This window comes from Momordica charantia (genome assembly GCF_013281855.1).
Source record: "Momordica charantia cultivar OHB3-1 chromosome 4 unlocalized genomic scaffold, Mcharantia_2.0 BLBB01000004.1, whole genome shotgun sequence".
In the NCBI taxonomy this organism is placed as follows: domain Eukaryota; kingdom Viridiplantae; phylum Streptophyta; class Magnoliopsida; order Cucurbitales; family Cucurbitaceae; genus Momordica; species Momordica charantia.
In genome coordinates, this window is record NW_028275162.1 from 2793755 (window position 1) to 2808929 (window position 15175).

Genomic DNA, 15175 nt, shown 5'->3' on the forward strand with positions numbered 1-15175 from the left:
TATCAATGATAAATCTTCAAAAGATGGAAGATTTTAGTTTAAGTAACATTGTAAGTTTTTCATTGATAGATCAAATATATTAGTAATATACTTCATTTTAGGTATATATCACTTATATATAACTTTTACAAAATACATCAATTATATACTTAATATTAAGTAACTAACATACTGACTATGATATAACTAATATACCTAATATAAAGTATATATGAGTCACACTAAATATATTAGCGATTTACTTTGATTTATAAGTACAACGGAATTGATATAACTAATATAACGAATATGAAAAAAAAAATATAATCGCCAAATATAAAGATCATCCGAGTTTGGAGATATAATAAACCGACACAAGATAAATACGCATTGCCCAAGTAGATTTAGTTGGTGTGGAGGGAGGAAAGATGAGCCAACAGCTAAAAACCCAGTTGATGCTGGGAATTGAGAGGACAGTTTTAAGTTTTTGCTTCTTAGGTATGGCTTAAGATTTAGGGCACCATGCCCTTGTGTGTTGTCTCTCCCTGTCCTCCAATAATATGTCCCTCTGCCCTTTAATTATGAGTCCCAATTTGTTTGGAAACTTGGGACAATCACCTGATATTTAGAGAGTTGTTACTCTTCCCAAAACTCTATTTGCTTTTTGTTTTCATGGATTATTGGTTCTAATCACTGGCATATACTGTCATCCTAGCTTTTTGGCCTTTTCAAATTCTTTGCTTTCCTATTTGGATCATGACGATCATTTTATTAGATCATGACATTGAGTTGATATAAGGGTGGTTGTTGTGATATCAATATTGTAACGTCCTAGGCAATTGTCACGGCATTTCCTTGTATCCCTTTCGACATGGTTGTGCCACTGCCATTTCTAGAGGTCGCTCGATCCAAGAGTGCTCCAAGTGAAGCACGTTTAATTTTAGAGTTCTTATGATTGAGCAACCGAAAAGAAATGTGCACCTTGTTAGTATAGGTAATAATCATCAATTCTTTTAAGTCTTTCTTAACCATGCTTAACCATGCTCCTAATGATCTTAGGATAACTCTTATGCGGATGTGTTATCGGTTCATTCATGTAACCCTCCTCTCTACTTGGATGTCACAAGTATACTTCCTGTATAATAATCTATGTATGAAAGCAAACAAAGGTTCATGTGAGTAGAGATGGTGAGCTAGTTGATTTATAATATATAGGTGAGAACAATTATAGTACGAGGCTTTTAAGTGAAATCAAAAGAAAATTCTAAAGGAGGTATGATGCCTACAATTTTAGCGAATCTAGTGATGCATGAAGTTGAATTTTAGAAGATTGAATGCTTAGTGTAGTGCTCTCCAATTCTCTAAAGAAAATCAACCCAAATTCTATGAATTATTGATATGCAATTAATAAAGAGAAAAAGCAACTTTTAAAAAGTCATTGTCACAACCCATTTTTGGGATCGAGATAATTGAGAGAGAGATTATATTTCACAAATAATCACCATCTCCATTTCTCTCATGTGGCTCTCATTTCTTGTAGTGAAACAAAATCTATGGACCCAATTCTGTCTTCAATCCAAAAAAACAAAAAACCAAATCAATTGAATCCAATTTCTAGAGAAAATAAATAAATAAACAAAAAAAAATAAACACCCCACCTTCTTCTTCACATGGCCATGTATCGTCCATCATCACTTCTTTAATATAAATTTGCACCAAAACCCTCAATTTTTTAGGACACCCAACTCATAAATCTCTAGAAAATTTTATTTTCACAATATTATATAATATATGGCCACCCCCAAACCCCTAATTAGAATAGCCAAGAGGTGGCAGAAGGCGGCGGCCGCCACGCAGCGGCGGCGGCGGATCTTGCTGCCGAGAACCAGAAAAAGCTCCTCCACGGCCACGGTGGCGGACAAGGGGCACTTCGTGGCGTACACGGTGGACCAAAAACGGTACGTTTTGCCAATAGGGTATCTGGGGAGCCACGTTTTCAGGGAGCTGTTGAAGATGTCGGAGGAGGAATTTGGGCTGCCGAGGGATGGGCCGATAACGCTGCCGTGTGAGGCGGCGTTTGTGGAATATGCCTTGTCTTTGATCCGACGACATGTCGACCGGGACGTGGAGAAGGCTCTGCTATTGTCGCTTGCTCCTCCGCCGGCTACATGCTCCTTTGGTTCTAGTGGTTTCTTCTCAGTGATGGTTTGTGGGTTTTGAGTTTAGTGGGATAAAAAACAATATATATATATATAAACACGATTTTGTAAACTAATTTTTGTTCTTTGTTGTAATTAATCTTAATTATTTACTTCTTTAATCAAATCCAATTGAGTTGTTGGTGAGATATTTAGGATTTCTCAAACCAATTCTGATTATCTAATTTTTTTGTTTTTGGAGTACAAAAATGCATACATCGTCAAAAGCACACTAAATTTAGCCTTTTTGTTTGGCGTGGGATTGAGGAATTTTTAGGGAGTTAGATACATTTCTTATGCTTTGGAATTGTTGGTAAATGTGTTGTAGATTTTATGGGAGACTGATGTAATTTTTAGTCAAAGCGAACATAGTTTAGTGGTAATTAACTTATACCTCTAAGTAAGAGTTTATGAGTTCAAATCCCTTCCCCGTACTCTAAAAAAAAACTTTTATCTTAGACTTCTAATTTTATTAAATTAGACCTTGATTTTGTCTATTTTTATCTTGATTTTTATAAAATGTTGAATTTATAAACTAAAGTTTATTTATTAAATTAGACACCTCTCTGAGAGAGGTTATAAGCTAACTTGAGCCTAATTCAATGGGTTAAGGTATCTATGTTTCACAAGAAGATTGTAAATTCAAATTTTTTCACCTACGTGTTGTAATAAATAAAAATAAAATAAAAGGGAAAAATGTTACAATTTTAACTTTTTTGTGTTATACTTTCATTTAAAAATTTGATGAAAGAAAAAGTGCATATATTAAACCGATCACATACAAAGATTTGGCAAGAAGTTGATGAAACTGATCAAGATAAAGTTGAAACGTGGGTTGCATCGAAAAATTGGTGAACTTTGATAGAATGTTGAATTTATGTGTTTCTGTTTTTTAGTACAATGTGTCTGGGTGGAGGATTAAACTCACAACTTTTTGGTTGGAGATATATGTCAAGAGCTATATTCGCTTTGGCTTAAATTTATGTGTTGATTGGTTAAGATTTTTATCTTTTACGTTAATTTGTATGATCGTTTAAATTAAGTGTGTTTCAGAGGGATTTTTTTTTCTCTTTTTTTTACATAACTTGATGTCTAGAGTAGTGGGAGAATGTAATGAAATCTAATAAAAGGTAAAAGCCTAAAATACTTAGTTTCAGTCTAAGGTCTAATTAAAAATAAATAAATAAATATATATATATATTTTACAGAAACAGAAACTTACAGAACAAAACAGCGCAAAGGTAAAACAGAAATTAAATAAAGCGAAAACAAAACTCGCGGTCCTCCTCCAACGCTCCAGAAAGCTCCAGAGGCGCTTCCTCCAACCAAACTTGAAATCCAGGAGAAGATACGGCCCGGCGAGCAAGCATATGAGCAGCGGTATTGCCGGCTCTGCGAGTAAAACTAAACGTGACATGAATATTATGAGAATGAAGAAATTCTTTGATGACAGAAATCAGGACCCCAACCTCCGAATCGTCCAAACCAGCCTCCACTCCTAGTCGCAAACCGTCAAAAACCGCGAAACATTCCGCCCAATCGACGCTTGGAATGAAAGAAAGGGGCCAAACCGCAGCAAGATAGACGACCCCATAAGAATCTCGGAGGATAACCCCCACTCCTGCTCCCTCCTCTTTCGAGACGGCCGCGTCTACATTCACCTTGAGAAAGGGGTTCAACGGTGGGTTCCAACCTCCGGCCCAAAGCTGCCTTGGTTGATCCACCTCATGGAGAGAAACGCCCTGCGCCTGCTTATATATACTAAGATAATTATCCGACCATGCTCTGATCCCCTCGAGTAAGCCACCCGCATGAGAAACCGAAATAGATCGATTCCGTGCGCACCAAATCGACCATAACATAACCAACAAAAGCTCCAAGTCAGCCCAAGGAATTAGCACCTTCCACCCCCGAATAAAATCCAGCATAGCAGAGGACACCCCACCCCCTAGAATAGGGATGAGGTGAGAAAACTTGGAGCAGGCCCAAATCTGTTGCATTTTTTTACACCGCCAAAAAATATAAAGTGCATTTTCCCCCTTTTGACCACAAAATCTGCAAATAGAGAGCGTATCAATCCCCCTTACAGATAAATTGTCCCCGGTTGGCAAATGATCCAAACACATACACCACCCAAACAGTTTAATTTTACTCGGGATTTGAAGCTTCCAAAAACCTCGCCACCATGTAAGCAGAGAATCCAAAGATGAAGATGATGGGAATTGATGAATAAGCTCCTGTTGAGCCACCCGATAACCACTCTTTACCGTTTACCGTGTACAGTCCTCTTTTTTCAAAATGACAGATAACGTTTATCAACCAAACTGACCCTAGAGGTATGGACTGAATCAAGATGGCCTCCTCTTCTGAAAAGTGCAATGTTAATTTATCCTCATCCCATTGACCGGGAGGGGTCCAAAGATCACGGACTAGACTATCCTTAGGAAGCGAAGGTACTGATTGAACCGAAAGTATCTCGTCACGAGGAATCCAGTTATCTTCATAAATTCTGATATTAGCCCCGTTACCCACCCGCCATCAGAGACCAACCCGTAGAAGGTCATGCCCCCACAAAAGGCTTCGTCAAATAAAAGAAAGCATTGTAGCAGAAATTGCTTACTGCAAGTGTACGGATCAAGCTTTAATAAAGTGGTAAGTCAATACCGATATCGTCCTCTGGATTGGGTACCACAGATACAATTGCTCAATTTTATTTAGAGAATCAAAATCAAATGGGAGAATATAATCAAAGAAAATAAACATGCAATAATAAACATAAAAACAATGGGGAAAAGGTCTAGGGAATTGATTTCACCTATTGAATCTATGAATCAACTACTTAATTGGACGAATTATTAATTATATAGGCCAAGAACTCTCAAATCTCAACTATCTCTCCTGAGCGCAAGCTAATTCTCCTTACGAATTAAGAAACCAATATCCCTATCTAGTTTCAATAACAACTAAAGACTTTATTGAACAAGTCTTTTAACGACCTCTAAAAGACTTCTAAATCTCCCGATCTTAAAACTCATTTAGTTATGCATCCCAATTCTAACTCTGAACCACCTCTCCCAAGCGTAAGATTTCAAGTCTAAAATCAATCAATCTGTGGCCAGTAGATTCAAGGCATTAAGCATAGAGAAGCCTAAATAGAACATTCATAAACATTCAACCAAGAAAACTAAACAATCAATGCATAAAGTTCAATGACTACATCAATCCCTAAGATGAGAGGTTTAGCTTCTCATATTCAATGGAAAACAATAAAATCACAATGAGAAGTCCATAACAAAACTAGAAAAATCAAGGGAAAGGAGAAGAAACTATGTTCGGCGTGTCAATCGTCCGTCCCCGAAGCGACCTCCACGATCCCGAGCCTTGAAAATCACTTTTCTAAGCTCTCCAATGGTCTCCTTGCCCTCCAATTTGGCCAAAAAGGCAAACTGCCATAAAACCTCTTCAAAACTCCCCCTTTCGGCGGCTACACAACCCTATTTTTATAAAAAGTTGTCGCGGTAGTGCTATGGCGCTATATATAGGGCCATGGCGCTACACTATTCATAAATGCGAAATTTAAACTTCGGAGTGCCGCGGCGCTCTAGGCTAGCGCCGTGACGCTATCTTCTCAGGTTTTTAGCTCCAAATATTGTTGTTATTCCATCTCTGCTTAAATTTGTCATGAAGAAACAAAAACTAACAAATAATTTCAATATAAATCTCATGAAATGTAGCTCACAAAGTGTGTTATCAAGCACGAGAACCAACAGATGCCTCCATGAAATCACAATTTTTAAAATACTTAAATTTCAACACCCGAGCAAGAAGAGATGAAGGATCGGAGAAAATCCACCACCCCTGTTTAGCAAGTAAGGCCGGGTTAACGAGTTCCAAATCACGGAACCCCAAACCACCCATACACTTCAGTAAACACATGCGTTTCCAACTCACCCAATGGATCTTGTGATCTTCATCCCCATCCCTCCACCAAAACCGAGCCATTACCATATGCATCTCATGAATTAAATTCTTTGGAAATCTAAATCAGTTCATCGAATAACAAGGAATAGCCTGAGTCACGGATTTAAGAAGTACCTCTTTTCCACCCACTGAAAAGAGCTTTCCTTTTCAACCTTGGAGATAAATAAAAATTTACTCACCTACTTTCAAATAAAAACTGATTTTTTCTTCAATGTCAGAGTGAAATTACCACACTAGATTCACCTAAAGTGAGGTCAGGGAAGTGTCGTGGGTCAAGCTCATTAAATCAAGCCGATTAGGTCGAACCATCTGATAAGACCAAACCAAATCTAACTAGGTTGAGCCAATCGAACTCGATCTTCTATCAATAAGAGTGAACACTTTGTCTAACTTAAATGTGCAAGGTACGTTCTACACAATTCTACTTCTTTCTATTCTCAATTAAATTGTCTTATTTAGGCACAAGGGTGGGTCTTATCAACGTATTTCTTGCTACTCTCAACTAAACATTTAGGCATCAAAATATGTTGAGTTTAGAATCATACTGGTGTGCAGATATTTGAATATGTTGAAGCATTCAAGGTCAGAATCCGGATCCAAACAACACTTAAAATAGACATCTAACTCAACTTTAGAATCCCTCTCATACAATAAATTGATGTTAGTCACACACGTATCTTTAGAGAGACGTTTATATTTATGTTGATTTTTAAATACCTAAATTATTTAAAATGAATTTCAAAATCTTTTACCAAAAACTATAAAATATCCCTGCTCGGCTTTTAAGTTATGTTTGACTGAGATTTTTGTCAAAGTCAAAGACGACTCTCCCCCTCCCCCTTCACATTTCCAACCTCTCTTTCTAAAGAAGAACAGAATAAAAATATCTAACTTCAAACAAAATAGAAATAGAAGATATGGATTAATTAATTAATTTCTCTTAAAAAATAGGGATGAATTAAAAAAATATGGAATGATTAATTGATAGTCAAATACGTATAAATATGGAATATAAATAACATACTGTGGTCAAAATATTGGATTAATTCTACTTTCGTAGAATATTTCAAAAGGTTATTATGACTAATTTATGTGTTAAATGTTTGAGGTCGTAATCCTATATTTTTATCCTCTATTCGATTTATTGTGGTAAAAATGTTGACATAAAATAACTTGAAAAGAAAGGTAATTATAAAACCAGTTATTTTCTCACAAGTCATCATTTTTTTATATAAAATTTATCGACAAAATGTTTACACCCCATACTTAATTTAAAGAGTCAACTTTAACTTTAAATTTTAATTTTATAAAATTTGAAAAATGTTGAATTTAATATAATTCTCAAAAATAAATTAGAAAATTTTTCTACTTAATAAATCATATAACAATATTCATTCAATAAAACACTCAAAATTAAAATGTGAAAAGATTAAACTCTAGCAATAAAGTAATCATAATCAACCAACAAAAAATCGAGTTGGTAAGAAAATACCTCATACTAAAAAACAAGAAACATGACCAAATGATCTATAATTTAAAAAAAAAAATAATAATAATAATAATTTCGTCCAAACACATAATTAGCTAGCCATTAGTCTTCAAAAAATTGAAATTTAACTGATTGTGTATTAGTTTGACACCTCATTAATGTTAGGGTCCAATTTAAAGAAATTAAAAAAAAGACTTAGGGTCAAAAAAATTGAATCATTAAATGAAGTAATGTTGTCTCGTCAGTACATTAGGCACTTTGCAGGTATAATATTATGAATATATCTTAACAATGATTAGAAGTATGATATTAAGAGGAAATGAAAAAGGAAACAACCAATAATTTGAACGTAGCTCAACTAGTTAATGCATATATCTCCGATCAAATAGTCCCAAGTTTGAATATGATTCTCAACTTCTACTTAAAAAAAAATAGATCTTAATTAATTTTGAATTTCCAAATTGATTTTTTAATTCAGTAATTATAGATGATGAATTGAATCATCAACTTTAAAGATAATCTAGATACTTTATCGATAGAGCAATACACAAATTGAACTGGACTATATTATTTCAAATTTGAAATATAATTTAGTTAAAGTTAGGGTATAAAATATTGCCTCTCTATCAAATAAATATTTGACTGCCTCTCATATGATATTATATTAAACCAAGATTTTAAATGTGGAAGTCTCAATTTTATGAAAAAATGTCGTATAGAAACATGGATATAATTTAATAGCTATTAAAATAAATATCTTATTTTCTCAAACCATGTGTGAGAAGAAAGCGTTGGAAACAAGAGTTAATGAAAAAGTAATTTAGGTTAAACAAAATTAATTAACGTAGCCCTTGAACATCAAATAGTTGTCAAATATCATGTCTTAAATGGCAACCAAAACAAGTATATATTATATAATTCTGATATAATTAATTAGCTATGAAGAAATTATATTTTACTCTTTTTTTCTTTTTTGGGAAAAGGATTTTTTAATTTACATTCTTAGTAGACCACTGGTATTGTATTATTGTCCTTAGGCGTATTTGGACCGCCATTGTTTTTCTTTAAATAATTTAACTTTATCATCATAATTAACCAACTTAACTATATAATTAATTAATTAACTCAAATAATTTATGAAATTAATTCAAACAACTTCTATTCTCGCATCTTTGAATATCATATTTTTAATTCTATTCCAAGTTTGGTCGATTTCAAGCCTTTTATTCTGTTAAAAGTATTCTATCACTTTTAATATTTAATTTTTCTAAAAATATGATGAATAATAATGGATAAAAATATCTATGAATTGACAGTTGAATTATCGGTTGTGTTGGGTTGAGTTGAGAAATTTTTTGGAACTCAGCTTATTTGTTCGAACTAATTTTATTGTATGAAATATTTTGAGTTGAGTTTTGATTGATTTATTCAAACTTTTATATAAAATATAATGAAAATGATATTAACTTAATGGATATGTGTGGTTATATTCAAACATATTGAATTGAAATTCATAGTATAATGTCATATTTTATTCTAGAAAAATTATACTTTAGGGGCTTCGAGGTGTTTAAAAAAAATACTTATTTTTTCTTTTTTTTTCCTTTGGAAGAAGGGAATTTTTTTTTTGTTGTTTATATCTAAAAAAATCTTTAAAAAATTATTGTTTGAAAATGAAGTTAAAATTGATATTACAGGTAAAAGGCTATTAATAATAGATTCGGAAGAGCACTAAATTTAAAATTAAAAAAGGGGAAGAGAAAAAAAAAACGAGCCGACAGAAATGATGTAACACTTTTCATATATGATATATTGTAATTATATTTTGTAGAAACAAGATTTTCTTATTAAATATGTATAATATTAAAATTATCGGTAAGAATTCGAATTTTCGACCTATAAAAATTATTATTAATGTTTTAAGTAGGTGTATATAAGTTGGAATAATTTTGATGCCACTTAATAATTTCTAATAGTTTTTGAAACATATATATACTCTCGTCCACCCATTTGATTATTAAAAATGTGATCCTGAAGGAAAAAATGTCTATATAAACTAATAATTTGTATGCTTCATTGGAAAAACAAGACTAATTTGGTCTCATATCTTATTTTTTGTAATTCCATAATTATTGCATCATGTTACTAATTTATTAGGAAAGAGGTTATTGATACATTATTCAATATTTTAATAATTATTGGGAGTGTATTATATTTACTCCAAAAAAATAAAAAAAACACATGCTACTTGTGTAATAACATCAAATTATACTATTTGTGGAAATATTCAATTTTTAAAATCTATGATAAGATCTTAACATGAATTTAGTTTAGCGATAATTGACACTAGTCTATGATATATAGGTTATGAATTTGAATCTTTCATGTTGTAAAAACGAAAGAAGATAAATATTAATCAGAAATTTTTTATACAAAAGAATCCTTTTATGGGATGACGTAGGTAGATGAGGTTGCTTCATAAATACTCATTAATTCTTTTGTAACTTTGTACAACAAACCCTTCCAGAAAATAGAAGGAAAAAAAATACTTTTAACAAACATTGATAGACCATATAAATATCAATTACATTCTCGAAATTTCAAATTTAATTTTAATAAAACTTTATCATTAACATTATTTAAATATTGATTTAACATGATGTGACATAAATAAATAAACTAATTGAATAAAAGAAAGGTAGATTGGGCAAATCAAAAGTATAACTGATTAGATAAAACAATATTATCAAGGTGCACAACGTGGACAAGTTGATCCGGAACACTTACGAATATATAAAAATATAAATATAAATAAAAATAAAATATTTATTATCACCTCAAAAATTGATAGTTTGATTCTCACACCTGAAATTGCTAAACTAAAAAAATTGTGCGTAAAAAAACTGGAGGGAGGCGAACCAAAAATGCTTATATTTATTTGGTCGAGCTATCTTTTTTTTTAACTTTGAAGAACTAAACCATTTAATTAGTCCCAATTAGTGTACTACGTTAACTATTTTGGTTAATGACCAAGACTTCATACAATTAAAACAAAAAATGTTAAGGGTAGAATTGTAATTTTCGGAAAAAAAATAAATCTACAGACTAAATTTATAATTCAACTTTTTCTTTTTCTTTTTTTTCATTACCAGCAAAGTACAAAAAAAAAAAAAAAAAAAGGGTAGCTGTTGGCTTGGGATTTAAAACAAACTGCCATAAAATGATGCACTTCTTCTGAGGACTGAGTCAAGTCAAAGAACTTTTTAATTAAAAAAAGAAATAACATGACATATATTTTGATAATGTTTTTAAAATAAGGCATTTTCTTATATAGATAATTTCATTTGAAAGACAGAATATTAAATTATCTATTTGACAAGGAATATGAATATTAAGAAGAAGAAAAAAAGACTGTTAATTGGAATGATTGTTGGTAAAATAATTTGACCCAATTAAAATATTTTTCCTTAGGTAATTCATCCGTGCACTGCTAAAAAATAGCAACAATTGTCTTTTAAAACAAAATAGATTCCCACAAAAGCTACCAAAATCAATATCAAGTAACCGTGCAAAACAATAAGAAAACTACAGTCAATAGTAACTTTGTAAGAATGATTATCATTAGAAACCCGAAATTCTTCATTGATAGCTAAAATCTTTATCATATTTGTCAAAATCTGATATATCAAACTAAATAATATATATTAGGTATATCATTGATATACTATATCAAGTATATTAATAGATAGTGTGTGTATATATATATTTTCGATATTCGTGAGTGTCCAAGTCAGTTTACGCGCATCTTGACTTAATATTATGGGACAACGACTTGACTCTACAATATTTGGTCTCGAAAAACACAAAGGAATTACTAATTCACGAATTTGCTCATTTTGCACTTTTTCTTTTTTCTACGTGAGTTGGACCTCTTCATTTTGCTATTTTTACAAAATTGAAAAGCAATTGCTACTTTTATTTATAGTCATTCAAAGAGTCACATAAATTAATCATGATTATAATTTGTTATAAAATAAAATGACACATCTCAACCCCCATGATTTTCTTGGTTAAAAAAATAAAAAAATAAACTTAAAAATCATATGTTAAGTGAACGATTTGATTAAAAGTGCAATATGTAACTAAACTTTGTATGTTGTACTACAAATTGATCTAAACATTATTTATCTAAATTTAGACCAAAGTATCAAAATTTGTACGGAATTTTACTAACTTCCATATATTTTGTGTATACAAAAAGATAAGGCCAAAATTCAATGCTATCTCCCATGTTGACCCTATACAATAAATTGAATTTCCAACGATCTTCCTTGACCGCTAGTACTTAAAAATTAGTAGAAATATCTCCATTTCTTTGACAACTAACTTCACAAGCTGCCATTTTGAATTTCAAGCTATCTTTTTTTAGTTCAATTTAGCCCCCTTCAATCCTCAAAATGTGTTTATATATAAGAATCCATTGTCAAGTTTAATGTGCCAATAGAACAAAAATTAGGCAATGGGTGAAGTAACAGAAGCCACGGCGGGCAGGCCGACGGTCGTAGCTCCTCCGGCGCAATTTCACTCACCGTCGCTAACCCGTTCGCCGTTACTCACCAACGACGACCAAATAGAAACTGTGAGCAAAACTCCAAAATCGTCAAGCCCTAGACCGAGGTTCAACATCACGCCCATCGAAAGTCCGATCAGAAGGGCTCTGAATCTCACGAGGCTCGACCCGCACGACGCCTGGCTTCCGATCACCGAGTCTAGAAATGGCAACGCCTTCTACGCCGCCTTCCACACGCTTTGCTCCGGCATCGGAATCCAAGCCCTCGTGCTTCCCGTAGCTTTCACCATTCTTGGATGGTAATTTAAAAAATGCAAAAACATTTGTCATATTTGCACAACAATTTTTTTTTTTTTTTTTTGTTATGCAAACATGAAGTACATCGATCCCACTAAAAAAATGATATACTTTCATATTAATTATATATCACCAATCAATCTTCAAATCGGAAATATGATTTTGACTCGAGTAACATTTTCTCCAACTATGAGGTTAGATTCATTATCCTTCCATGTTCTACTAAAAACCATTATCAATGACATTTTTAAGTATTAATAAGATTGAATTTGATGTGTTTATTTGGTTGTAGGAGTGGAGGGATCATAAGCTTGACAGTGGCTTTCATATGGCAACTTTATACTTTGTATTTGATGGTTGAACTCCATGAATCAACACAAACTGGATTGCGTTACAGTAGATATCTTCAGCTCTTTAGCGTAACATTTGGTGTGTATTATATTCTTCATCTTCTCTAAATTCTTTCTTTTTCTTTTATATTTTATTTATGTTTAAGTTTCTTGGGTGAAGTTAAACTTTTAGAAACCCCACTTTTCCTCTATTTTAAAACAAAACAAATCCTAGAAAATACAAGTTAAAATTTTTAATTTCCTTGTCAGGCAACGGGCTGTCAAGATTGTTAGCCTTCTTCCCGATCCTGTACCTGTCGGCCGGAACCTGCGTGGCTCTGATAATCATCGGCGGCTCAACTTCAAAGACGTTCTTCAAAATCGTTTGTGGGACTTCCAATTGCAACGCCGATTATTTAACGCCCACCGAGTGGTACTTGGTTTTCACCTGCGCCGCCGTGCTGCTGGCCCAGCTCCCCAACCTCAACTCCATCGCCGGCGTCTCCTTGGTCGGAGCCATCACCGCCGTCGGCTACTGCACCCTGATATGGATCATCTCCGTCGCCAAGGGCAGGCTGCCTGGCGTCTCCTACGATCCAGTCAAGGCCGGTACCAACATGGCTCGAGCTTTCGACGCTTTGAATGCTCTTGGAATCGTCGCTTTTGCTTTTAGAGGCCACAATCTCGTCCTCGAGATACAGGTAACTCCACTGTTAGACACAAAAATTGAAACTTTAAAGATTAGAGACTGAATGACGGTTTGTGCTTTTGTTGGTTGTTGCATGCAGGCAACAATGCCATCGAGTGAAAAGCACCCCTCTCGAGTTCCGATGTGGAAAGGCGTTAAGTTTGCATATTTGCTTATAGCGATGTGTCTTTTTCCTCTCGCCATCGGAGGCTACTGGGCTTACGGTCGAAAGGTATAATATCCTATACTTTCAACATTTTTCTATTCATACCAAAATGATAAATTTAAAAAAAAAATACTTGATTGAGTAATTAAATGTTTCCCAACTAAGAGAAATAAATAAATAAATTTAGACTTCTTTTGAAATATATAATAAATTGTCAAATATTTAAGAGTAGGAGGACAAAATTGGTCTTCACTGGTGATTAGCCAAGTATTTTTCAATTTTTAAAACAAAGACTTATTTCTCGAGAGCTATATTTCTAAAACGAAAAACTTCGGTTTAAATTTACAGATACCCAAAAATGGAGGCATGCTCACCGCTCTATACGCCTTCCACGCCCGCGACACCTCACAGTTCCTCATCGGCCTAACGAGCTTATTCGTGATAATCAACGCCGTTAGCTCATTTCAAATCTACGGCATGCCAATGTTTGACGCTATCGAAGCATGCTACACAAGGAGGAAGAAGCAGGCATGCCCATGGTGGCTACGGATCATCTTACGAACGATATTCAGCTTCCTGTGCTTCTTTGTGGCGGTGGCGATCCCTTTCTCGGGAGCATGGCGGGGCTCGTGGGCGGCATTGCGCTGCCGGTGACGTTTGCTTATCCATGTTTCATGTGGCTGAAGATCAAGAAGCCAAAGAAATATGGTGTGGTGTGGTGGGTGAATTGGGTGTTGGGAGTTTTGGGGATGGGGCTGAGTTTGGCCATGATTGCAGCTGGTGTATATGTGGTCATTAATACTGGTGTTGATGCAAGTTTCTTTAAGCCTCACTAAGGAAAGGAGCTGACCCAATTCCTCTAAAGGAGAGGATATATATATATATATATATATTGATAATTAGGGTTTGTATTTTATGATTTGAGTGTTGAATGTTTTCCAAATTGTAATACTTGAAATGTTAAGTATAAATCATATATATGTTTGTTTGTGTAGGGAGGACAGAGATTATTTCAAAGACAATCAATAATTTGGAGATAATTTTTCATGTTAGCTCTATTGCGGATTTTTCTCCTTTAAAAACAAACAAATGTTTTTTTTTTTTAATCAATCTATGATCGCTAACTTATCCTTACTATCATTTTTTTAAAGTGAAGTACCATTGTTTTATTTTATATATGTATATTCTATTCAAAGTAATCAGAATTATTCAATTCTTTTGTTTTTGAACTTACATATTAGCAACCTTTTTAGTTTAAATAGATTGGGTGGAGACTTGAGTCTCTCTACCTTAGTGAAGCAGCTGCTTAGCATCAGAAAGCAGCATTTTTAGACGCATTCAAATTTGATGAGGGCATACGTAACTTGATAGATCATAGCACAAGCATCATCCTAAGAAGTAGGTAGAGCTGAGAAAGAAGTTGCCTCTAACTCACCTCTTCCACGTGTCCTTAATTGATTGAGTTATACGACAAATAA

The 15175-nt window shown here is 33.5% G+C and overlaps 1 protein-coding gene and 1 pseudogene across 2 annotated transcripts; both read left to right on the forward strand.

Moving 5' to 3' along the window:
* Positions 1-1618: 1618 nt before the first annotated feature.
* Positions 1619-2326, forward strand: LOC111007948 (auxin-responsive protein SAUR68). Its single transcript, XM_022280501.2, has one exon. It carries the CDS (start codon positions 1771-1773, stop codon positions 2197-2199), a length of 429 nt encoding a protein of 142 aa, XP_022136193.1. The 5' UTR covers positions 1619-1770; the 3' UTR covers positions 2200-2326.
* A 9728-nt stretch (positions 2327-12054) lies between these two features.
* LOC111007886 (lysine histidine transporter-like 8) lies at positions 12055-14723 on the forward strand (annotated as a pseudogene). The gene is made up of 5 exons (XR_015790472.1): positions 12055-12516; positions 12807-12943; positions 13114-13544; positions 13632-13763; positions 14046-14723. The product of XR_015790472.1 is annotated as a lysine histidine transporter-like 8 (transcript).
* Positions 14724-15175: the final 452 nt, after the last annotated feature.